Source organism: Tamandua tetradactyla, chromosome 6, assembly GCF_023851605.1.
Source record: "Tamandua tetradactyla isolate mTamTet1 chromosome 6, mTamTet1.pri, whole genome shotgun sequence".
In the NCBI taxonomy this organism is placed as follows: Eukaryota; Metazoa; Chordata; class Mammalia; order Pilosa; family Myrmecophagidae; genus Tamandua; species Tamandua tetradactyla.
This window is the reverse complement of record NC_135332.1, coordinates 6,766,638-6,791,742: the sequence shown is the minus strand read 5'-3', so window position 1 is coordinate 6,791,742 and position 25,105 is coordinate 6,766,638. Positions and strand designations below refer to the sequence as shown.

At 39.9% G+C, this 25,105-nt stretch overlaps 2 protein-coding genes across 4 annotated transcripts in view; one reads left to right on the top strand and one right to left on the bottom strand.

Moving 5' to 3' along the window:
- HELZ (helicase with zinc finger) overlaps positions 1-12,908 on the bottom strand; it is a 268,807-nt gene extending 255,899 nt beyond the window's left edge. For all 3 annotated transcript variants that reach the window (XM_077163622.1, XM_077163623.1, XM_077163625.1), the window contains exons 1-3: positions 12,823-12,908; positions 11,388-11,443; positions 7,510-7,566 (exon numbers count right to left, since the gene is read on the bottom strand). The gene's annotated coding sequence lies outside the window, so the exon portion shown is untranslated. The remainder of the gene's footprint in view (positions 1-7,509; positions 7,567-11,387; positions 11,444-12,822) is intronic.
- Positions 1-13,600, top strand: part of LOC143686554 (uncharacterized) — a 45,602-nt gene extending 32,002 nt beyond the window's left edge. The window contains exons 4-6 of the mRNA XM_077163248.1: positions 12,304-12,883; positions 13,282-13,341; positions 13,438-13,600. Of these exons, the coding sequence (XP_077019363.1) occupies positions 12,304-12,883; positions 13,282-13,341; positions 13,438-13,549 (752 nt within the window). The 3' untranslated portion in view covers positions 13,550-13,600. The remainder of the gene's footprint in view (positions 1-12,303; positions 12,884-13,281; positions 13,342-13,437) is intronic.
- The last annotated feature ends 11,505 nt before the right edge of the window (positions 13,601-25,105 follow it).

Here is a 25,105-nt window from a genome sequence, read left to right as displayed (position 1 = left end):
AAAAATGATCATGGTGATGAATATACAACTATATAATGATATTGTGAGCCATTGATTATATACCATGTATGGACTGTATGTGTATAGATATTTCACAATAAAAATATTTTTAAAAGAAAAATTAGGAGAGAAGATATTTTTCAATTAAAGAATACTAAAAGGGTTCTACCCACAGAAAAGCTAGTGGTATTTTTTCATTTGTTTTGGGGTTTGTGTAGGTGTATGTTTTCAAGACAAGAACCCTTATTTTTTCAGGAATAATTTCAATCTAGGCCTAAAGTTTTTTATACAATTTAAAGCTATGGCCTAATGGTTAAGAGCACAGACTAGAAGTCAGATCTTTCTCAATCTGAACCTGGCAGTGTGACTGGAGGCAGTTAGCATACACCCTCTATGCCTCCATTTCCTCATCTGTAAAATCAGAAAGGCACTTAAAAATGGCCTGGACCACAGTGATCACTATGGAAATATTAACTACTAATAGAATATAAACCCCACAAGAGCTAGAATTTGTCTGTTTTGTTCACTGTGGAAGTCAGGTGCCTGGCAAACAAGTAGTTACTGAATTAAAAAAATGTATTTGGATAATATAAACTTTATACCAGCAACATAGAAGCCCAAAGGGATGGCACCATCTACCTATTATTTCTGACATCTAAAATACGCATAATATTTTAGTCCCTAAAGTTTAGAATTTATAGAGGGCTTTTACCTTTTATATACCTTGGCTTAAGTAATTCTGTGAGCTGATACTACCTCTAACTCGTGGACAAACCAAGGCTCAAAAGACTTAAGTGAGGGTGGGCCATGGTGGCTCAGCAGCTAGAGTTCCTGCCTGCCATGCCAACCGGGTTCGTTGCCCGGTGCCTGCCCATGTAAAAAAAAAAGACTTAAGTGATTTGTGCAGACACAAAGTCTGAGGCAGTAGAGGAATTCTAGAAATTAATCCTACTTCTTTCCCCACTAAAGCCCATCCAGAAAGCTAGAAAGATACCATATTAAACAATTCAACTTTCCTCACCTGCAAATACAGAAGTTTAAGGTCACCAAAAATCTTTATCCAATTTGTTTCAAAATAATTGATGGGGAGAGAGGGAATAGATGAAACAACATTGAGCAACAGTTGATAACTGCTGAAGTTGGATGATAAGTATATAGGGATTGATTATAATCTTTCCATTTTTGTGTATTTGAAAGTTGTCATAATAAAAAATTTTAATTAAAAGAAAAACTATATTTAACTATAGCAATTCCCTATCCCTCCCACGTAATCATTCATCTCTCTCTCCACTCAACCTCCAAAACATCTCATTATCTCCTTTCCATTCCATTCCCAAGGCCACAAATTTACTCAGACCCTTATCACTCCTCACTTGGATTACAACCACACAACTAAAGTGCTTGTTTCCAAGCCCTTTCTTCAGAGCCAGTCCATCATACTCATCCTTAATCTGATATTAAGACCTAGTCCTAACCTATCGGCAGCCTCCCCCTCCACGATGTTCTTTTACATATCCCAGGGTACAGGTAATTTGGGTGTGCAGATTTCTGACACCTGCCACATTTCCAACCACACTAACACTTTGTTCAAGCGCCCTTTCCCTCCAAAACGTCCTCTTTCCATTGCTTCTCACCTTCATGGGACAATTTAAATACCACCTCTTCAGTTGAAACATTCCCTGATATCCCCAAGGGGGATAGTATCAATCCATCCACTTAACCCTTAAGCACTATATGAACCCCTTTTTATACCACCTATAAAATTTCTACTAGTCCTTTTTGTGTGTGTGCCCCTATTCTCCCTAATAGATTATTAATAGTTCTCATCAGTAAGAACAATGTTGTCCTCATCTTTTCATTCCTCAGAATAGAACTTCTCAAAGAGTGTACCATGACACACTGGTATGCCATGCATGAATTAAAGATGTCCTAGACAGTGACCTCCTCAGTCTTCCAAGCAGCCACAAAGGGTCTGTAACAGCAAGAGCCCCAAGAAGTCAAGCCTAGAGCAGTCCCAAACAGCCTCCTCCTTCAGCCAGGTGAATACCATGACAGTAAGTTGAGAAGCACTCAGAGGCTCCAACACAGGGTAAGGCACACAGTGGATGCCCAATAAATATTTGTGGAACTGAATCTTGGAATAATCTACCTGTTCCCCTTCAACCACTATCCCCTAGTTCCAGACCAGATTCTATTATGAGCATTTTCACTGAACATGTACTGGTTATCTTTCGAAATACCACCTGTTTATTAGTTGGTTATGATTGCCTTACCATCCAAAGCCCACATCAATAGTTTACTGCATAAAACAGCAAAGAATATGAGCAAACAATTCACCATGAAGACATTCAAGTAGGAAAATTCAATATCAAAGAACAAAGAAATGCAAGTGCCATTTACATTATTAAATTAGTAAAAATTTTTAAGAAAAAAATACACTTCTGTCCAGCTTATGGTGAAACCGGTACATCCATTTATCTCTATTAGGAGTACAAACTGATGAAATATCTTTGGAAAACAATATGACAATATATACCAAAAACCGTAAAATCATTCATATCCTTTAGCACAACAATGCCACCAAAAAATTTATCCTAGTGACACAGTCAGAAAAAATATACAATAATATCCACAATCATGTAGATTAGAATGTTAACTGAATCCACTGATATTGATTAAAATGTTAATTGAAATTCAGTCAACAGCATAAAAAGATTTTTCCTACCAAAAAGATTTAGGCAAATTATGAAAGTATGACTTAATGAAAAATTTTGCAACCCTTCAAAATGTAAATATATAAATTAAAATTGTGAAAGGTATAACAAGAAATGTTTTATGATATAATAAGTAGAAAAATTTAAATTACAATTCATCATGATAAAAAGAGTAAAAAAAAAACTGTATATTTTGAGATAGAAAACCAAAAAGAACATCAATTGTTTTAGGATGGTAATCCTAACTTTAACAATCCACTTAATATTAATTCTTAAATTTTTTCAAAATTTAAGAAGGAAAGTTCCACCACACCCAGGAAACAAAAGGACTCCAGGCCATAAATTTGATGCCTTCTCAAGAAGAGATATAAACCTCCCTTCAATTGCTCACTGCGACCTTGACTGAAAACTCTCATGCTTTCTTTAGTTACAATGACTTATGACTATCTCAGACCCCAGTTTTCCAAGAAACAACAAACTGCCTCAATCGGTCTCCTGATTCTTCCCATGAATCCTGTGGGGGTTATACCAGGCAAAACACGCATATACTCAAGAAATAAAGAACTCCAATAATCATGTATTACTTAAATGATCAGCAAATAGCCAGGACCAGGTTTAATTGTAAATCCTAAAAATATACAACATTGCCTCATTAAAGTCTATGGGATTCTCCAGGCCAACTTGCTGGTTCAATAGTAGCCAGAATTACAGTAAAAAGCAGTAAACTTATGGACAAATCGAAACCTAGGAGCAATTGAAGGACTGAAAAGTAGACTGGCGAATGATGGTTCATACATATGATCAAATATTGTGCCGCTACAAAAAGGAACGAAGTTGTGAGGCATGCAACGGTGTAAATGAGCCTGTGGGACATTTGGTGGGGTAAATTAAGCCAAAAACAAAAGAGCAAATATTGTATGGTCTCATTTAGACAATATTTGTAAAAAAAAAAAAACAGGGGCCTAGATTGTAAACTCTTATAGCAGTCACATTTAGTCCAGAATAGTAACTGTTATTTCTGGAGTCTGAGAGACTGTTTTATATATGTATAACTTGATAATTAGAGAAAAGAACGAAGTCATTCAGGCTGAGATTAAGGTAATTCAGAACACAGGGGTTAAGGAAGATATTGTCTGTATTGTAACTTCAACTACTCTTTGAGACCAAAGGAAGAAAGCTTTGTTTTGTCCAGAACCTGAATTTTCTGTAGCATATAATCTAAGTCAATCTGTCTGGATAGGTCATTTAATCAATCCAAACACAGGGAGACCAGAAAAAGAATGAAGACCTTTAATTCTGTTTATCTTAATGTAATGCCTGGATAAATCCCAGAGTGTATTAAGCAGATAATCAAAAAGTACTGGCGAACAGGCCCAACAAAAACTATTCCAGCCAATCCTAAAGAACACCTAAGGCAATATATAAGATTCTACAAAGGTTCCATGCACTAGGGTAACTTTTCAGAAACCTACAACCTCCAGATGGGTCCCTGGATCAAGTAAGTCCTAAAACTTAGAGGGCCCAGCCTCTCCAGAGCATCAGCTAGTTCCATCTCCCTACTCCATATTTTTGACAGCCCCTCCCAACATGAAAAAGTTAGGCTGGTCATAACTCAAATACCCCTAAAGAGTGGGATAGAAAGATCAAAGGTGATGATGGAGTTTACAGAGAAGGTAGAGCTTAACAAATGAATATGACTGCCAAATTATTAAACTGATATTTCTTCTAGTTTCCAGTATCTTAGAGCAGCTAGAAGTAAAAACCTAAAATGTAGAATTGTAACTCCTACCAAACTCTGAAATCTGTTCTACGACTAATTGTGTGTGCTTTGAAATTTACTGCTTTTTTTGCATATATGTTATTTTTAACAAAAAAGAAAGAAAAAGTCGATTCAGATGATTTAAAAAAAAAAAGCATTTATTCCTTCTAGCCTCCTATGTTCTGGAGCAGCCAGAAGAAAAAATCTGAGAGGATAGTATGAAAGCCCATGACAAACTCTGGAATCTGTCCTGTAACTACTTGTTGAAGAGTGCTTTGAAAACTATTATTCTTTTCTTTCTTTGCTTTGTATATATGTTATATTACGCAATTTAAAAAAGTTAAAAAAAAAAAAAAAAGTATTGGCAAAGTGCCTTGAGGGATGGGAGAAAAAAATGAAACTATTAAACTTTACCACCAGGGAAAGCCCTGATAATGTGTCAAACATTAGGGACACCTAAATCAACAGGCCAAGTCCTTGATCTTGAGGCTCACTCTAGTAAAGTTTATGTAGATAGCAGAGAAGCTTAGCTTATAGGTATGCCTAAGAGTTACTTCAGGAGGCCCTCTGTTGTTGCTCAGATGTGGCCTCTCTATATATACGCACAACTCTGCAAGTGAAATCATTGCCCTCCTCCCTACATGGGACATGGTATCAGGGGTGAAAGCCTTCCTGGTAGTGTGAAACATGGCTCCCAGGGATAAGCGTGGCCCTGGCACTGTGGAATCAACAATGTCATCCTGATCAAAAAGGCGGAAAAGAAATGTAACAAATAAGGTATCAGTAGCTGGGAGGCTTCAAATAGAGTCAAGAGGCTACACTGGAGGTCACTCTTATGCATGCTTCAGTTAAACATTGCTACCTATTATACCTTGCCAAACCCCAACCAAAACCATTCCAGCCAATACTAAAGAACACCTATGGCATCATATAAGATTCTACAAGGGTTCCATGCACTAGGGTAACGTTTCAGAAACCTACATCCTCCAGATGAGTCCCTGGACCAGGTAAGTCCTGAAATGTAGAGATACCAGCCTTTCCAGAACATCAACTAGTTTCATCCCCCTATTCCATAGTATCAACAGCCCCTTCCAACATGAAAAAGTTAGAATGGGCATAACCCAAATACACCTAAAGAATGGGGAAAAGATGAAAGATGATGGTGGAGTTATACAGAGAAGGTCGGGTTTAACAAATGAGTATGATTGCTGAATCGTTATACTGGTAGTTCTTTCAGTCTCCAGTATCTTAGAGTAGCTAGAAGTAAAAACCTAAAATTGTAGAATTATAACCCATAGCAAACTCTGAAATCTGATCTAATTGTTGCGACGTGCTTTGAAATTTACTGCTTTTTTATATATATGTTATTTTTCACAAGAAAGAAAAAGTCAATTGTGATGATAACTGCACAGCTACAAGATGATATTGTGAACCACTGACTGTACACTTTGGATGATTATATGGTATGTGAATATACAATAGATAACAAAAAATTAAAAAGTAAAAAAAAATTTTTTTTTAAAACCTAGGAAGAGACCTCACCATAATAGTGGGAAAAAAAAGTACTTGTTTTATCTACAAAGAACAGAAAGCTAAAAACTTGGCTTAAACAAGATAACTAAAAAGTAGCTAGCAATATTCTTATAAATCTTACACAGCCAGAGTCCAAAGGTAGGATGGCATTTTATTAAGAGCTGAAGCTTTCCAGAGCCAGAGAAGTCTCATAAAGGACTAGTTTTGAAAATGTACCAACAAATAATTTTAGCACTGAGGCCCCAGAAGCATAATATTAAGAGTCTTCCAATTCTTCTATTTTCTATAGTATTGCCATTTTTTAAGCTTAATAATAAATGACCAGGATAAAAAATGGACCAAGATAGGATCTATAAAATAATAAATACTCAAGACTAAACCGTCTTTCTTTAATTAGCAGAGTGTTTCATTAAAACATAAATAATTGTGAAGTACTATTAGCATATGAATTCTGAAGAACTGATAGTGCAGTGATGCAAGTAATACAACCATTATGAAGAAAGTTCAATTCTTTGTTTCTTTTAAAATGTTCTGCATACTTAAATTCTTGAAAATGTTGACATAAAAATCACTAATGACCTGAAAATGTAGTGCTGTGTTCCAGTAGCCATGTTTCCTGATGATGACTGAACAATGATATAGCTTTCACAATGAGACTCTGTGAATGTGAAAACCTTATGTCTGATGCTCCTTTTAGCTACTATATCAACAGAAGAGTAGAACATATGGAATAAAAATAAATAATGGGGGGAACAAATGTTAAAATAAATTAAATTTGAAATAGTGGTAAATGAAAGCAAGGGGTAAGGGGTATGGTACGTATAGTTTTTTTTCTCTATTATCAATTTATTTCTTTTTCTGTTGTCTTTTTATTTCTTTTTCTAAATCAATGCAAATGTACTAAGAAAGGATGAATATGAAACTATGTGATGATATTAAGAATTACTAATTATATATGTAGAATGGAATGATTTCCAAATGTTTTGTTAATTTTTTTTAATTAATAAAAAAAGTTTTAAAAAAATCACTAATGACAATACATACATAGCAAATAACAGGGAAAAGAAAAAGTTCAATACTTAACCAAGTTCATTAGCGCATGGAATGATCACTGCTCAAGAGCATTAACACAAAAACCAAAAGACTTCTCAAGTTCCAACCATATGCAGACAGATTAGCTCCTACACTGTAACCCATTCTGAACTACAGTGGAAAGATTAACCTACCCTTACTTCTCTTCAAATAAACTCACGTGACAAGGCAGAGGCAGAAACTCTTCAGGGTCTGCTCATTATCTGGCCTGTCCCAGAAGTAGCCAACGCAGTTAGGACCCACATCTTCAGGTGACTGCTGTTTCACTGCTGCCCTACATCACCCCACTATGCCCTACCTCATCCTTCTTTCTGACCAAATGCTCTTGTCTAGATTAAGTCTTTCTTGCTTCTTTCTTGGGTGTTATAAAGTTCTTGTTTTCTAAACAAAACTCGCCTAAACACTACTCACCTGCAGTTCACTGCACTGGGTATCACCCAAATAGCCCATCAGAGCTCTTTATAATTCCTGAAAGAGAGAGAAGGAAGCTTTTAAATACATAGTAGAAGTAAAAATACTTTTTTAAAAACTATATTAATTACAATACACTGATGTATCTGTTCTGAAGCATTTGAATCCAATATTCACAGCATATGGTCTTTTGGTCCATATGGACATTTTAAGAAAATGTAGCATAACCAGCTCGGACAAGAGTCCAGAGATAAGAGTTTGGTTTAATGTTGCTAATACCTAGGTGTGGGACCTTGGGCACGTCGTTTAACTTTTCTAGACCTAAATTTCCTCAGTAGAGCACATTACAATGGAAAGAGTGCAGATTTTCCAGATAGAATGCCAGCTCCAGTACTTACTTGTCGTACCCAACTAGTTAGTTTATATTTAAGCCTAAATTTCCTCCTCTGCAAAACGGAAATAACAACTAACTTGTGAGTTGATATGAGAATTAAAGAAGATGGTAATGAGTTATAAAAATCCTAAATACACTACAGATGATAACTCATTACCACCATTACCTTCCAACTCTAAGATTACATGAATTCAAGTCACAAATATTTTCTTAAAAGATCAACAAATCAAAACGTTAACAACCTCACAATGGAATTAACTGTTTAAGTGTTAAACAAAACAATTATAGTTATCTTAAACAATAGTAGTTTAACATTAGCAATATTATTAACATCACAGGAAATAAGAGTGAAATAGACCCTGAACATCATTTAACCTTTAGTTCAATGATCATGCCTTCCCAGACCCCACAATCCTTTCTTTCACAACCCCCAGTATACCAGACTTTCAGAAGCTAAATGATATCCAACTGTTGACTATTATCAGCTCAGGGGAGCAGGACTAGGGATGGAAAAAGAAACACAAAAGGTTTGTTTGCTTTTTGTTCGTTTTTTGCTTTTTTACTTTATACACTTATACCTCAAACTGTTTATCATAAGCATGTATCAGTTTTGAATAAAAATAAATACTTTTTTAAAAACTATATTAATTACAAATATTGCCTACTGACAGGAAACTCACCATACAGGAATATTTTCACTAGCACAAGGAGAATTTCCACTGAAGAAAGTAAAAAGCCAAATTTAGATGTGCCAAGAACACCTAAACTATGGTACAGAAATTACAAAAATCACAAATATCCACACTTCAGAATGGTTCTGTCAAAAAATATTCCATGCATTCTTTGAAGAAGCTGAGGATGAATTAGATTCTTTTCTGTTCCAAAGAAAGATGTATATAAACTATATAAACTCTGACTTTACTAGACAGTTTCCATCTCTTACTTGGAGAAACTGATGCAGGACAATTTACAAGAGTAAAATATGAAAGACTGTTTGAATATTTAGTATTATGTTGAAAAACTTTCAGTTTGTTTTAGACAATGGACAACTAAAAAAATTACTATATATATATTTTTTCTTTTATATATATATATAAGAAAAATCCCCATTACATCTATAATTTTTTTAAAAAAGGAATATTAACACTATTAAATTCAATATTACTCAAAAGTATTAACCTAGCCTGACTAGAAGTGACAAATTACTATGTTTTATATCACTTCTAGACAATGCTACAAAAGTAATTCTGACCACACCCATCAATTTAAATGAATTATAAACTGGTACAAATATACTCTTCACACATATCATACTTCTCTTCTAGAAAACATTGCAAAATATTACTTAGAAATCAAATACATTTGCATGTGCGTTTATTTAAAAGTTTATGCAAGTAAGCAATCATTAACAATTTGCTTATAATCTTTTAGGTAGTGCTTCTCCCTTTCTTAGATAGCCACTGTTGATAAACTTTGCTCAAAACCTTCTATATATTTGAAACAACAAGCAAAGGACATTTATTTCTTGTTCTGGACCTGTATATGGATCTTAAATGTACTCAGACAGACATGTATAAGCTAAACTGCATTCAATATTAATGCCAAGCCTACTTCTTAAGAGCACAAAAATGCATTTATAAGATCTGGTGTGCTTACTTGTAGGTCCCTCTGAAATATTCTTAGCTATTCCTGAATATGCTTTATATTTTTAAATTAGACAAGACCCTTTGCAAATAGGGATTTTTTTCCTTTTGTTTTGGCATCTCTCCCTCCCCTCTACAGTAAAACAATGAACAGTCCATAAATATTGACAGATAATTTAAAACACTGTAGATTGACTATTAATGGTATTAGAAAATGAAACTACTTGCTACACAACTACAAAAATCAAGTTTACCAACTGATAAATATACTTCCTGACTCCCCAAAACTACTGCCTCAACTAAAAATAGTGTCCTAGCTTAGCAGCCAAAAGGACAGACTAAAAAAGCTATGTCTTTATTCAGCTCAAAGACACAGACTTCTACTTCACCACAACCTTTCAAATTACAGAAGACTTTGTGTAACAAGTTGTTTGGTGGCCAACTACTAACTTCACTTTACAGTGAATACTAATGCTGCACCTGGTCTACATGTGTGAAAACTGCACAAAATGGAATTTTGGCACACTTCAGGCCAAACAACAACGGCCACACAAGATTACCTACCTCTAAATATTCAATTTGAGACTACAAATGAACACCTCCATAACCAAAAAGAAACTCAGCAGTTTCTTACCAGAAAAATCTGTAAATTTAACACAAAAAGGTTCAAACGTGGAGGCCTAAGGCATGAATATGCCGCCACCTACAAACAGGAAAAAATTTTAATTAAAAAATTTATATTGGTCTTGCCAATAATAAAGAAATTATGTCGAATACACACTAGTACTGGTGTGTTTCAAACATAAGTAAATGTGGTGTGTAAACTTAAAAAAGAATCTTGGTTTATGTCCACCTTCCTTGCCCAAGTTGTTGCTGTTTTTTTAAAGGCAAATGTCAATTGAATGTCTAAATCAAAGATAAATAAAGCACAGCTTACTCTTCCTAAACAGATGATGTGGCAGATACAAAAATTTTATGACAGGATTTCAAAATCCAAAGCCTGCCAAGAAAAAGGAAACCTGTAATAACCAATCCATCCACAAAATATAACTTACACTTTCCTAAATAAACCATAGTAAAATATTCTGTAAATTATTTCTGCGAAAAATGTAAAATTAGCTCATTATTCTCAATCTCCCCAGCACAGAATACTATTCATTAATATTATAGCAATAATGTCCTTCAAATCTAAAACTTTACTAGTTTATATAAAAGCAACACTTTGAATTCCTCAAAATATTTATGCACACCACGCGTGAGAAAATAATGACCAGTCATATCCTTAATAAGCTAAACAGAGCTCAACACTATCATTTTCATTTAAAAATTATTATTAGGGAGACAAGCACAATTCCATTTGTCAGAAAATAAAAGCAAGAGTGACTGATCTGCCTGAGATAATCCTTCCAGTGGAAAGGGTGTACTTTAAAACAATCCCACAAACTATGAATACACAAAATACATACTATCACTAATACTCAATGTAAAGTAAGCTATGAACTCAAAAACACAGATAAAAATATGTCATCCGATTTACATTACACTAGGAAATTTAAATTATAATTGCCCCTGTTGAAATTACTGATCAAGAATTGCTGCAAACAAGTTGCTCTGGATAAGCTCCACTACGTTTGAGTACGTTGGAGACACTGAAAAGTTTGGCACCCATTAGATACATTTTTCCCTTCTAAATTTAACTCTGCCCATACACTCATTTGACAGCATGATATGCAAGGAAAACAAAGGTGGCCCCATCAAATTATCTAAAGTTTCAGTCTTATTCATACAAGCTGATTAAAATAAAGAAGAAAAAAAGATAAAATTATTTTTAACCATCTCACCTTACACATCTCACCAGCACTGTAGTTCATTTGTGATCAATTACTTCATCCAATTCCTGAGGCAAATAAAAAAGTAAAAATGGGTCTATACACCACCAGTAATAGACATTATCAGTAGCAAACATTTTATCAGCCTAAAATGAAAGGGCATCTAAATTTCAAATGGAAAAAGTTACCATAACCCTACAGTATGCAGCTTTGCAAAAGAATCTGTTTCTTTCACTCTAAAGACACTTCCTTTCAGTGAGATAAAATAGATCATAAAATGTGCTTAAGATCAAAAACCATGAAAAAAATTCAACTCCTTCAGCACTGACTGACCTTGCTTTCAAAAAGAGAGGGGGGAGAGGGGAGGCGGGGGAGAGAGAAAGGGGAAAAGAGAAAGAAGAAAAGGAAACTTCATTAATACCTGTTTAAGAGAGAACAACATTAAGAACTGGCCAGGGACGGACACACGGACACACATACACACACACACACAGACACACCACCACCACCACCCTCTTCAGGAATCCACTATCTCTGAAGTTGTACTTATTAGATTAATGATTTGCCTGAAAAGTATAAGTTGTGAGGGGAAAAGGAATGAATTTTTTTTAGCTACGAACAAAACCTGAGGATCCCAATCCAGGAAGAACTGAAAGACCCTGGCTTCCAGCCCTGTTTCTCAGCAAAGTGGACAGTGCGGAAGGCCCAAATAATTTGGGGAGGGCGAGGTGGGAGAAGAATCAAAGTTCCCTAGATAGGACTGCAGTCTCTTAGTCCTTGAAAAGGGGACTCTTAAAGGAATCTCCAGGAAGAGCTAGTCTGTTTTTATTGTTGTTGTTGTGTGTGCGGGCCAATGAGAATTTCCGAGGAGGGGACGGGAAAGGGGGGGGGGGGGGGAGAAAGTAACTCTCAAGCAATCAGCCCTCAGTGGGGGAGGGAGGGGGCGCGCCCCTGACCCACTTTTTGCGACGCCCACCCTCCGGCCCCGCCCGCCCGCGTGGAAGTCCAAGCCCTGAGGGGGGAATCCAGCGGGGCGTGGGAGGCCCACACGCTCCCCACCCCCAGCACCGACCCGGACGAGGGGAGCGTACTAGCAGGCTCGGCTCCTCTTCCTGGAGTGGCCGGAGCAAGGAAAATCCCCCACGGGTTCCCGGCCCAGGTCCGCAAGACTCCCTCCTAGCCACAGGCCCAAGGCGCCGCGGCCCCCAGCGGAGGGGAAGGGGACCAAGGAGGGGAAGAAGCTGTAAACAGCCCCCAGCGTCCGGGCCTCGCCTCGAAGAGCCCCGCTTCCCAGGCCCCGTTGCGGGCCACCCCAGCCCACAGCCCGCCCCCGGGCCGCCCCGTCCCGGGCCAGGGGGAACTGGAGGGGGGTCAGGGCCCCCCTGGGAGGGCTCCGGCAGCTTGCGGAGCGGTCCCAGAAGCAGAGAAGGGGGAAGTCAGGACTTACCTGTCATTACTTTCTACGCCATCTTGGATCCACTTGTCAACGTCCCCACAAAGCATTATGGGTAAGAAAGAGCCTTTAAAGTGACTACCCCCCACCCCCCGGCCCCCGACTCCCGCCTCCCGTCGCCGGCGCCGCCCCCTCCGGCCGCACCTCCTGCGCCGGAAAGTTGCCGCGGGTGTCCTGCGGGACCCTGCGCCCGCACCCCAGGCCCCTCCTCCTCTCCCCGCCGCTTGCGTTTAAAATTCACCCCCATTTTTTAAATGTGGCTTTGCCTCTCCCTATTATTTCCTGACCCTGGCGTCCCTTCCCCCTACCACTGTATCTCCTGCCCCACCGCCCTCTTGCCCTGGCAGACGCCCCTCGTCTGCCTTTAATCAGCCTGAGGTTTCCCCACAGCTGGCAGCGAAGAGCTGCTCATTGATTTATTTATGCGCATTTATGTGGCTGTTGCTGCTCTAGATCCTCGGTGCACAGCGGCGGGCTCCTGCCGCCAGGCTCCTCCGCTCCTGGACACCGGAGGTCAGCGAGCCCCGAAGGGCTGATGGGCCGGGCGGGTGGCACTGGGAGCTCGGGTCCCCCGCTGCTCGTTCTTTGACTCCCACATCCCCGGGACAGAAAGGTGCCTCCATCCGGCCAAACCGCTCCAGGGCCGTCGGCTTTGCCAACTGGGCGGACATCGTGTCCCAAAGTCAACCAGCATCAAATCAAAACACGTTTGAAAATATAAGAACAAAAAAAAGGTAATACGCAAAATGCAACGTGCTCCGCCCGCCCCTGCACACACACACACACACACTCACACACACACGTTACTCTCCCTCCTGCTGTCTCCTCCCCTATTTCAGTAACGTGATCCGCGACCCTCTAGGGGGTCCCCTCCCCTAGGAATGTAACTTGGGGCTAAGCCGAATCCACCCTTATACTGTCCGGACTACGGGCTGTGATTCCCGGGGCAGGTAGCTGGGGGGCTCAGGCTGCGGGCTCAGGCGCCGTGCGGAGGTGCGCCGGGGTTCGAGGAGGGTCCAGGGCTGGAAGGACCGTGCGCCGGCCGGGGTCCGCCGGCATGGCCCAGGTGGGGCCGCGAACTCACGCGGCGGGGCAAAGGAAGGACTGCGGGTATCGTCTCCCTCCCCGGGGTAAGGAAGCGCGGAATCCCCCGGCTGCGATGCTGTGAGTTGGAAGGTAGAGGGCGCTGAGACGCCAGCGAAGACCCCGAGACCCCCAGTGACCCCGCAGGCCAACACCACCACCCCCGCCACCAGGGCATCTGCTCCAGCTGCGGACCCTTTGCAGGGGAGCCGAGCTCTCTCCCAGCCACTAGTCCACCCGCCGTTGGATGCGTCCTGAGGGCGGAGCCCTCGCCCCTTGCGGGGGCGCAGTCTTCCCCTTGCCCGGAGGAGCCCGGGCATCCAGGTCTCCCCGAAAACAGAACTGGAGTGTTAGCCCGCATCTCGCCCCTGGGCTCTGCTTTGCAAACTTTGGTGGTTCGCGCTGGTTCCTTTTTAAAAAAAAAAAAAAAAAAAGTTTTTACAAGTAGGTGTCAAAAAAGAAAAAAAAAACCCAAGGCCTCAATGCTTGCGAAACAATTCGCTAGGAGATGCTGTTGAATGGCTCTGAAATTAGAATGCCCAAGCAAGAGCGTTAAAACCCCCTTTCGGTGCAAGCTGAGAGCCTGGGCGCCTGGGTTTTACACTCCTCCCGACCCACTAAGAGCGGCCTCTCTAGAGGAGCCAGGATGGTTGCCGACACGAGCCCTGCCCCCAGGCTGCTAAAAGCTCTACCAGGCAATTGTCCCGGCCAGGTGAGAAAGAGCTAGGTGTGGACTCATTAGGGATTGGCCTGGGGTCACCGTGCGGGAAGCAGCGAGGCAGTGAGTCACTCTCGGTGGGTTGGGAACCTAAGAACCCGCGAGCCCGGGAGGGACCTCCCCTGAGTCACCCTCTCCTATGAGCTCCGAATGAGTTGGGAAACCGGAGCCTGGAGCCAGGTTCTCAGACGTCCCAACTCAAGGCAGCCACACGGGGCCGTGGGGTACAACTCAGTGCCCCTCCCCAGCCCCTCTACCTCCTGCTGGAAGATGGAATGCCTCTCTCTTCCAAAGAAGATTCTAAGGGCTCCTCTCCCATTTAGCCTCCTTTTCCAGTTCCCCGCAGAACTTAGCCACGCAGAATGCGCTGATTAAATGGTTGCTTGGCGTTCACATGGCGCTTTTAGGTACGTGGTCTAAGTTTCCTATAATTAAACTCGAAATAAACGGAGGGCAAGGACTGTGCCTTCCAGACATGTTTCTTTGATAGTCTTTTTTTTTTTTTTTTGCCTTGTACAGACCTTGACACAGAAGTGCTCAATTTATGCGATCACCTGACCATTCACTAACCTTAGGGTGCATCCTGCTCCATCCTTTTCTCAGACACCACCGGTCCCCTGAATAAACTTCCTAACTCTTCTCTCTGCCTCAACTCTGCCCCCTACAGTCCACTCTGCAGCTCACCAACCCGGTCACTGTTTTGAAATGTGAATCATCATGTGCATACTTAAATCACCCCTCTCCAGAAAGCTTCCCCATCACACTTAGAAATAAAACCGAAAGTTCCAACCATGGCCATAGGTCTTATGTGATGTGACCCCTCCCTAGCTCTTTACGTGACGTGACCCCTGCCCCACAAGCCACCCCAGACTTCTTTCTGCCCCTGCCATACCCCAAGTTTTTTTTTCCAGGGAGAACCTGCTTTCCCCAGCTCATCTGAAGATCCTCTGTCTTCATCATGAGCCTCTTAATCAGAGTAGCCTCACCAGCCAGGTCACTCTCAATTCCCTTACACTGTTTTAGAGACTTAACTTGTTTATCTATTTGTTTAATTGTTTATTATCTGTCCCACCCCTGTTAGAGTGCAAGCTCCTTGCGGGCACAGGCCCTGTCTGGCTTGTAAGCCTCCATACCTAAACCAAGCCTGCCGTGTCTGTACATGCTCAGTCAATATCTGTGGCATGAATGATGACATTTTTAGCAGGGAGGGTGGTGGTGGAAGGAAGTGCTGGAGCAGGGATTGTGCTGCCGAGGGCCCTGCCCCTCATCCTTTCACCAAACGGCCCTGACCACAGGCTCTGACCATGCCTAGAGGCAGGCAGAGAGGAATGGAGTTGGGGGAAAACAGGCCCCTTACCCACCCAGTAAATGACACTTCATTCTGATTCTGAGTTGACAAACACACTGTGTTAGTGAGGGTTCTCTAGAGAAACAGAACCAGCAGGAGAGATCTGTAAATATGAGATTTATAAAGGTGTCTCACGCAACCGTGGGAATGGAAGAGTCCAAAATCCAAAGGGCAAGCTGTGAGACTGGCAGCTCCAACGAAGTGTGTGGACAAACTCCACAAGAGAGGCTCGCTGATTGAAGAAGCAATGAAAGTTTCTCTTCCTCCTTAAAAGCTTTCAACTGATTGCAGTATCTTGTTGTGGGAGACATGCCCTAGTTGATCGCAGATGTAATCAGCCACAGATGCAATCAACTGACTGATGATTAAATACACCAGCCTTATGGTTTATCAACCAGCCACCAAATATCCTTGCAGCAATGGCCAGACCAGGGCTTGCCTGACCAGACAACTGGGCGTAATCACTTGGCCAAGTTGACACCAGAACCTACTCATCACACGCATAGCTTCAAATAATTCTCCAATCCCTCCCCACTTCCTCCTTTACTTTCTTCTCTCCCTCGCTGGCCACCCCTTCTCAGTTTTCTCCTAATTGAAGAACACTGGAGTTCAGGCCTGGGATCCTTTTTCTTCAAATACCCTCCTTCTCCCCATCATCTTTCAATCTCCAGTGTTTATATACCACCCTTGCCCTAAAGAAGTACTCCCATGCCTGTAGCACCAGTCCAGAACTCTCCTCTGAGCTCCACACTCACACAGCAGCTTCTTGGCATTTCCACTTGAAGCACCTCTAAACTTCTCAAGCTCAGCATATCCAGAGAGGAATTCCTGATCTCACACACATACACACACACAACTCTGCTCCACCACAGTCTTCACTGGTTCACTTATTGACAGCTCCACCCTTAAAATTGCTCAGCCCAGGGCAGGGTCAGTGGCTCAGCAGGCAGAATTCTCACTTGCCATGCCAGAGACCCGGGTTTGATTCCTGGTGCCTGCCCATGCAAAAAAATTTTAATTGCTCAGCCCACAATTATTGGAGTCCTCTTTCATGCCAGTCTTTCAAATGCCACCTTCCATCCGTCTGCAGAGCCTGTCCTGCCTTCAAAATGTATCCAGAATCTGACTGCATCTTAACCACCTGCATCATTGCCACCTGGTCCAAACTACTATTATCTCCTTCCCTTTGCCCCATCCAACCTATTCTTGGCACTCCTGCCACACTGTTCCCTTAAAAATGCAACTCAGATCACATCACTCCTTGGTGCACAAGGCTTTCTACCCACCTTGTTCAGAAGAGAAACTAGAATCTTACAGAATCTGTCTCTCCTCTCCTTCCTCTCTTCCCTTCACTCTGATGCAGCCTCCTATTTGAAGCCTTGCAACCATTCTTTTTCAGTACACCCTCTTCTCACATATCCACATGGCTCACTCTTTTGCATCTTTCAAGCCTTTGCTCACTCCAGTAAGACCCTCTCTCACTATTCTGTTTTAAATGACAATATTCTTTGACACACATTCCCTATTTCTTTCCCTGCTTTAATTTTCTAGCATTTAGCACCTTCTAACACAATAGGTAATTTTTAATGCATTCAGTTTATTGTCTCATATGACAGCACTGCCTTGCTAATCACCATGGACACATATTTGTTGGCAGAAACTACATTTTTTCAGCTCCCCCTTGCATTTACATGGAGCCAGGTGACTAGTTTTTTTCTTTCCAGTGAACTGTTTTAGTTTGTCAATACTGCCAGAATGCAATATACCAGAAATGGTTTGGCTTTTACAAAGGGAATTTATTGTTACAAGTTTGCAATTCTAAAGCCATAAATGTCCAAACTAAAGCATCCAGAGAAGGATACCTTGACTTGAGAAAGGCCGATCTGAGAAGGCACGTGGCTGGCGTCTGCTGTTCCTTTGGCTTCTGATCTCAAACACCTTCCCCAAGGATGTTTTCTTTCTGCATCTCTAAAGATCTCTGTCCGTGTCAGCTTTGAAGCTTCTTCCAAAATTTTTCCCTCTTAAAGGGCTCTAGTAAGTGCACACTTAAATGGGTAGAGATGCCTCTCCATGGAAACCACCTAATCAAGAGGTCCCACCCACAATTGGGTGGGTCACATCTCCGTGGGAACAATTTAGTCAAAAAGATCCTACTCAATAATATTGAATCAGTATTAAAGAATATGGCTTTTCTGGAGTACCCAACAGTTTCAAACTGGCATATTAACTTAGAGCAGAAGTGTGACCCTGAAGAACTTGAAAATCTGCCTGACTTAAAACGCCTACAGTGGACTGTGAGATGAGCAGACAAAAGACCTTTATTGCACTAACCCGCTGAGAACTTGTGGTTTACTTGTTACAGCATCCAGTACCTTAATTAGTAAGCAATTACTTAGTTCCATACCTTAAATTTTGTTTTTCCTTGCTTTTACCATGTTATTTTCTTCTTTCCACTTCACCTCCTCCATCTCTTTTCCACTCTGGTCCTCCACTTTCCCCTTCTCCTTTTCCTTCTCCCCTTTACTTCACTGACTTCTCTTCTTCCTTCCATTTTATCTAACAGGATTTACTGCCTACTAATATGAGCTCTAAGTCATTTAAAATATAGTGGGGGGAAAATGTGTGTTAAAAACATAAAGGAGTGTTAAATCATTGCGATCTCATATCCCACATCTACTTTTAGAGTCATTTTTACTTGAGCTGTAGAAAAGAAGCAATAGTGGAGCAAATCATTCAGACCAATCACCCATTGAGGAAAGCTAGAACAGTGCTCAGTCTGCTTGTTTGTTTGTTTTCACATCTCTGTGAGAGCCTTAGAGGGTTAAGGAAAGTGAAAAGTACCAGAAGAAGACAAAGCTGGGAGGTCATCCTGGCATTTGGAATCTTTTTACCCTGAAGGTATTTTGCTTGTGAGAGTTCCTTACCTATAGAGCAAAGATTGACAGGCATTTTCTGTAAAGGGCCAGATAGTAAATATTTTAGGCTTTGAGAGCTATGGATAGTTTCTGTTGCATGTTCCTGTTTGTTTGAGGTTGTTTGCTTTTTGCTTTACAGCCTTTAAGAAATGCAAAAACCATCCTTAGCATGGGAGCCAAACAAAAACAAGTGGCTAGCAGAATTTGGCCCATGAGCTATAGTTTGCTGACCTACAGAGATGGCTATTGGATTCCAGTGATCTGATAAGGGAGGCAGTAAGAGTGATCAGCCCAGACAGCAAGGAATATTTTATCAGTGATGTGTAGAATTTCCAGTGTATAATGATAATAAAAAGTGGGCCAGCTTTTACTCATTTTTATTACTGTGTGCAAATTCTCTGCAGACAATATGCCCTTTCTTGCCTGCCCCTAGGGTGACCACTTTCAACTCCCCACTGCCCTCTTAAGTCTCCCTAAATCACTAGAAATGAGAGTGAACCAGAAGTGAGAGATCCTCACAGAGATTTTTCAAATCCTCTCAATTGCTATAATGGGATTAAAATGGCTGCTTTTAGTGCTCCAGGAGCCTAACAGAAGCAAACATATATTGCGTGTAGAAGAAGATGACATCATAGGTCTCTAGTTATTTCTACACACAAAAAAATAAAAGGGACATGAGAAGACAAGGCAAGAGGAAGAAAACCAGTAGAAGCCACAGACAGAAACTGACACAAGAAAGGCATCAGATACTGGAATTTTCAGAAACACACTTTAAAATAACTTAAGACGTTCAAGAAAATGAAAGACAATCCATAAGTTCAGCAAAGAAGAAAAATGTCATGAAGGGGAACCAAATGAAAATTCAAGAACTGAAAAATGCAATTAAAAATTAAGAATTAAATTATAGGATAGATTTAATAGCAGTTTAGATCCAACTAAAGAGAAAAAATAGTGAGTAGTAAGCTATGGCAAAAGAAAATATCCAGAGCAAAGTATATAGAGACGAAAGGATGAAAATTCTCAGTTAAGCAAGAGTATGCTTCAAGAATGAAGTTAAAAAACAAAGACATATTAAAACATAAAACTAAGAAAATTTCTCGCCAGAAAATTTGCATTAAAGGAAATACAAAGGATGTTCTTCAGTCATCAGGAAAATTATCTTAAATGGAAAAAAATGAATAGAAACAAAAATGGTAAATATATAGAGAAATATAAAGATATGTTGGTTATTAAAAAAAATGATAATTACTTGTGGTATAAAAAATACATCTAGAATTATATGACAATGTGGTAGATAAATTGGGGAGATGGCAATTAGTAGGGTTAAATATTCCAAGGCTATTACATTATCCAGAAATAAAGTAAAAGTACCAATTAATATTAGATATTGGTAAGGCTAAGAATGCTTGTCGTTATATCTAAGGTATTCTCTGAGAGAATTATTAAAAATAATAATGTTCAAGCTAATAGAGGGGGGAAACTGAGTAAAAAGAAAAGACTATAAATCCAAAAGACCAGAAAGATGAGTAGAAAGATCATAAAACAAGTGAGATTTAATTCCAATTATATAATTATATCAGTAATTAACTGTGTTAAGAAGTCAACTAATTGCTTTAATTATAAAATAAAACTAATTATATTCTGTTGTCAAGAAATATACCTAAAACATAAGAATACATGAAGGTTAAAAGTAACAGTATAGAAAAAGACTCAAACATGGAAAAACAGACCAAAAGAAAGTCAGATAGATACATAGATAGATAAAATAGGTAGATTGATATAAATACTCACGCAAACACATGCATATTAATAGCAACGTAAACTTTGGGCAGAAAGCATTGTAAGCAATAAAGAGGGGTACTTTATGCTCAATTCACCAAGAAGACATAGCAGTTCTAAATGTGTATGTGCCTAATACACATTGTATAAAGCAAAAATTGATAGAATTACAAGGAGATAAAGACAAATCTTCAATTATATGGAAGATATATATATCAGTTACTGTTAGAACAAACAGATGAAAAGCCAGTAAGAAATATATTTGAACCACTGGATAAGCAAACTTTACCTAATAGATATGTATATCATATATACATATAGGATACTGCACCCAACAACTGCAGATTACAATTTTTTTTCAAGTGTATATGGAATGTTTATAAAAATGTTAGGCAATACAGCAAGTCTCAACAAATTTCAAATGATGTAAATCATACAAAGTACATTCTCAGACAATGATGCAATTAAGCTAGAAATTAAGAATAAAATTAAGTAGAAAACATCTGTGTGTTTGAAAACTTGCAAGTCACTTTTAAGTAACTTGCAGATTTAAAAAATCACAGTCAGAATTAGAAAATAATTTGAACTGAAAGTTGATAAAAAATGCTACACGTCAAAATTGAGATGCCACTAAGGCCATGTAATGAAAAGTTACATTTTTAAAATGAATGTACTAGAAAATAAGAGAAACTGAAAATCAATGAACAAAATAGTCTCAAGAAATTAGAAAAAGAACAGTGAATTAAGCACAAAGAATAAGAAATAGAAACAAACATTCAAAAGTTAAATCTTTGAAAATACCATTAAAATTGATAAACCCCTGGTGACACTAATTTTTAAAAGTACAAATAATCATGGTCAAAAAAACACAAAACAGAACATTTCTACAGATTTTCAGCTGTTAAAAAGACATGAGTGGGCGGGCCGCGGTGGCTCAGCGGGCAAAGTGCTTGCCTGCTATGCCGGAGGACCTCGGTTCGATTCCCGGCCCCAGCCCATGTAACAAAAACGGAGAAACAGAATACAATAAAAACAAGAAAATGTTTAAAAATGTTTCCCTTTCTTCCTTCCTTCCTTCCTTCTATCCTTCCTTCCTTCTCTCTGTCTTTCCTTTAAAAAAAAAAAAAAAAAAAAAAAAAGACATGAGAGTTATTATGAACAATTCTATGCTACTAAATCTGAAAATTTAATGGAAGTGGACAGTTTCCTTGAAAATACAATTTACCAAATAGGCACAAAAAGAAATAGAAAACCTGAATAATATTTTATTTATTTTTTTAAATGAGTCTATAATTTAAAATCTTCCTATAAAGGAAACTCAGCCCAAAATAACTTCACCAGTGAAGTTCATTTATAGGAGAAATAATGCCAATCTTCGACCAGCTCATTCAGAGAATCCAAAAAGAAAATAATTCCTTACTCAGTCTATGAGGCCCTGCATAACCTTGATACCAAAACTTAATAAGGACACTACCCAAAAAGGGGAAAATAACAGGTAAATATCACTCATATAATTAGAAGCAAAACTCAAGATCGGTGAACTGAATTCAACTATTTATAATCACAATCAAGGTGGGTTTATTCTATAAATGCCAGGTTGGTTTAACATTCAAAAATCCGTCAGTATACAGATCTGAACATTGGTCTGGGTAACTGTAAAAGGAAGAAAAATAATACTGAAGCTGACCTCGCAGTTCTTTGTTGCATGTTGGTGGTTAGTTTCAAACAGGTTCAAACAAAAACAAAAAATCAGTATGATCCTATAATGGGATAAAAGAAAGGAATCATTTGATCATCTGAATAGATCCAGAAACATCACCGATAAACATTCAACAACCACTCATGACTTCTTTTTTTTTTTTTTTGGTGTATGCAGAGACTCTGGAAATCGAACCCAGGTCTCCCACATGGCTCTCCTTGCACCATCTTGTCCATAGCTTTTAAAAATGTGTTAGCAAACTAGAAATAAAAAGGAATTTTCTTAATTTGACAAAGGGTGTCTATAAAAATCTAGAGCAAGCATCACACTGTGTAGTGAAATGGTGAAAGCTCTCCCTTTGAGATCAGCAACTTTGGCCACCTGCTTTGACCATCTCTTATCACCATCACAATGAAGGGTCCAAGCCAGCAGTTACATGAAACAAATTAAAGGTTTAAGTTTTTAAAAGAAAGAAATATCATTGCTTACAAGATGATATGACTGTGTATGTAGAAAATTTCAAATAATCACATACGTCTAATTAGAATTAAATGAGTTTAATAACTTAATAATCACTTATCTAATTAGAATTGCGTGAATTTAGTAATGATGATAATATCCATTTAAAAACTGTATTTTATATAATAATATACTATATAAAGACTCAGAATAAGAAATGTTTAAAAAAGATGCCTTTCAACAACATCAAATTTTAAATAGATAGCGAATAAATCTAATGAAACTTGTGCCAGACTTCTATACAGAATTATAAAGATTAGTGAGAGAAATAAAGAAAACTCTAAGTAAACGGAGAGTGCACCATGTGTGGTCGATCAGAAATGTGCCTCCTGGTTGCCCTTTCAAGAAAGAACTTTCTCTCGGCTTCCAGCCTCCAGGGTCTGCCTCAGCTGCAAAGAACTGCCTAGCCTAAAGTTACACTTGACCCAGAGAAGCATGCAACCGGTGACTGAGAGGGAACAGAAAGCCTGGCCAGACCCTAAAGCCCTTTAGACTGAGGGGCAGTGTCCTGCCGCACTGGCCAGGGCCCTGCGGGTGGGCACCGTGGTTTGAATTCTTTCTCTGCCACCTCTCACGGGTGTTGGTCCCTAGTAAGCATCTTGCACCTCAAACTCCTACTGCTCCCAGAGAAACCAACCTGTGCCAGTTAATACTAGGTAACTAGTATTACCTAATTAACTAGGTAATACTAGTTAATACCATGGCTAGGACTCCCAGTGCAAATGTACTGAGGTGTGAGAAAGCAGGTGGTAAGGTTTGGAAGTGGATCACCAGGCTGGCTAGGAGGACCCCATCATCGGTGGGAGACGGATCTCACACTGACTTTGGCACAAAGTAGTGATTCAGGTGTTCGAATATTTACTGTTGGTAAAGGAGGAGGTGGCCTCGGGGAAGGGAATGCACTCGTAGATGCAATGTGCGCCGGTTTGAATCTATTATGTACTCAGAAAAGCCATGTTTTCATCCTGATCCAGTCTTGAGGGGGCAGTTGTTTCTTTTAGTCCTGATTCAATATTGTAGGGTGGAAACCTTTAATTAGATTATCTCCATGGAGATGTATGGCCAATCGTGACCTTTTGATTAGATGGAGATGTGACTCCGCCCATTCAAGGTGGGTCTTGATTAGTTTACTGGAGTCTTTTGAAAGGGGGAACATTTCAAAGAAACCTCATATGCAGACACAGGCACAGATATTTGGAAGAATAGAGCAAATGTGGACGCTTGGAGGGCAGTTGCTTCAGACCTGACAGAGCTGACTGGAGACCCAGGCATTTGGAGATGCAGGGCCTGGAGGACATTGCTGTGTGCCTTCCCATGAGATGCTGAGCAGGCCGGAACCCAGAGTTGTGTCCCAGAGGAACTAAGTGAAGGCCCACAGATGTCGAGTGAGGAATCCCCACAGGAAACAGAGGCTGAAAGCAATGGAGCCCAGGAGCAAGGGACCAGCAGATGCCAGCCACGTGCCTTTCCAGCTGGCAGAAGTGTTCCAGAACCATCCGCCTTTCTTGAATGAAGATATCTTTCCTTGAATTGTCTTAGTTTGGACATTTTCTCTGCACTAGAACTGTAAACTTGTAACTTATTAAATTCCCTTTTTAACAGCCGTTCCAATTCTGCTATATTATATTCTGGCAGCTTAACAAACTAATGCACCATTGATGCGCTATAGGAAGACACCCTCAGCTGGAGGTAACTGAAAGTTGGGCAGGCATCTTTGGTTGCATGCAATAACACACTTCTCTCCTGCAGTTACAGGAACTTTAAAGGTTAAACACCCAACAAAGGTAGGTCTGTTCTGCCCTGGATTGCTCAAGGCCCTGGAAGAGAATGTCTCGGTATGTCCCAGCTAGGAACATGTTAGGCTGGATAAGGGAGGAAATGAACTATTCCCCTAAAGATACTGCAAGACCTAGCCAGTATGCTTTGACAGGGACCAAGAACTGGATTCTAAGTGTGTTTGATCAAGGGGGCCAGAGTATAAAACTGAGCAAGGAAGACTCTTATGGACTTGGGAGTTCTCTCCTGATATACAGAATTTAAGATCAGGCCTCTATTTGCATGCAATAAAACACTTCTCTCCTGCAGTTACATGAACTTGAAAGACATGATATACAGAATTTAAGATCATGGCTGGGACTCCCAGTGCAAATGTACTCTTAGAATCACAGAGAAAGTGATAGCCCATGCTGAACAAAGTTGAAATGTCAGAATTGCCA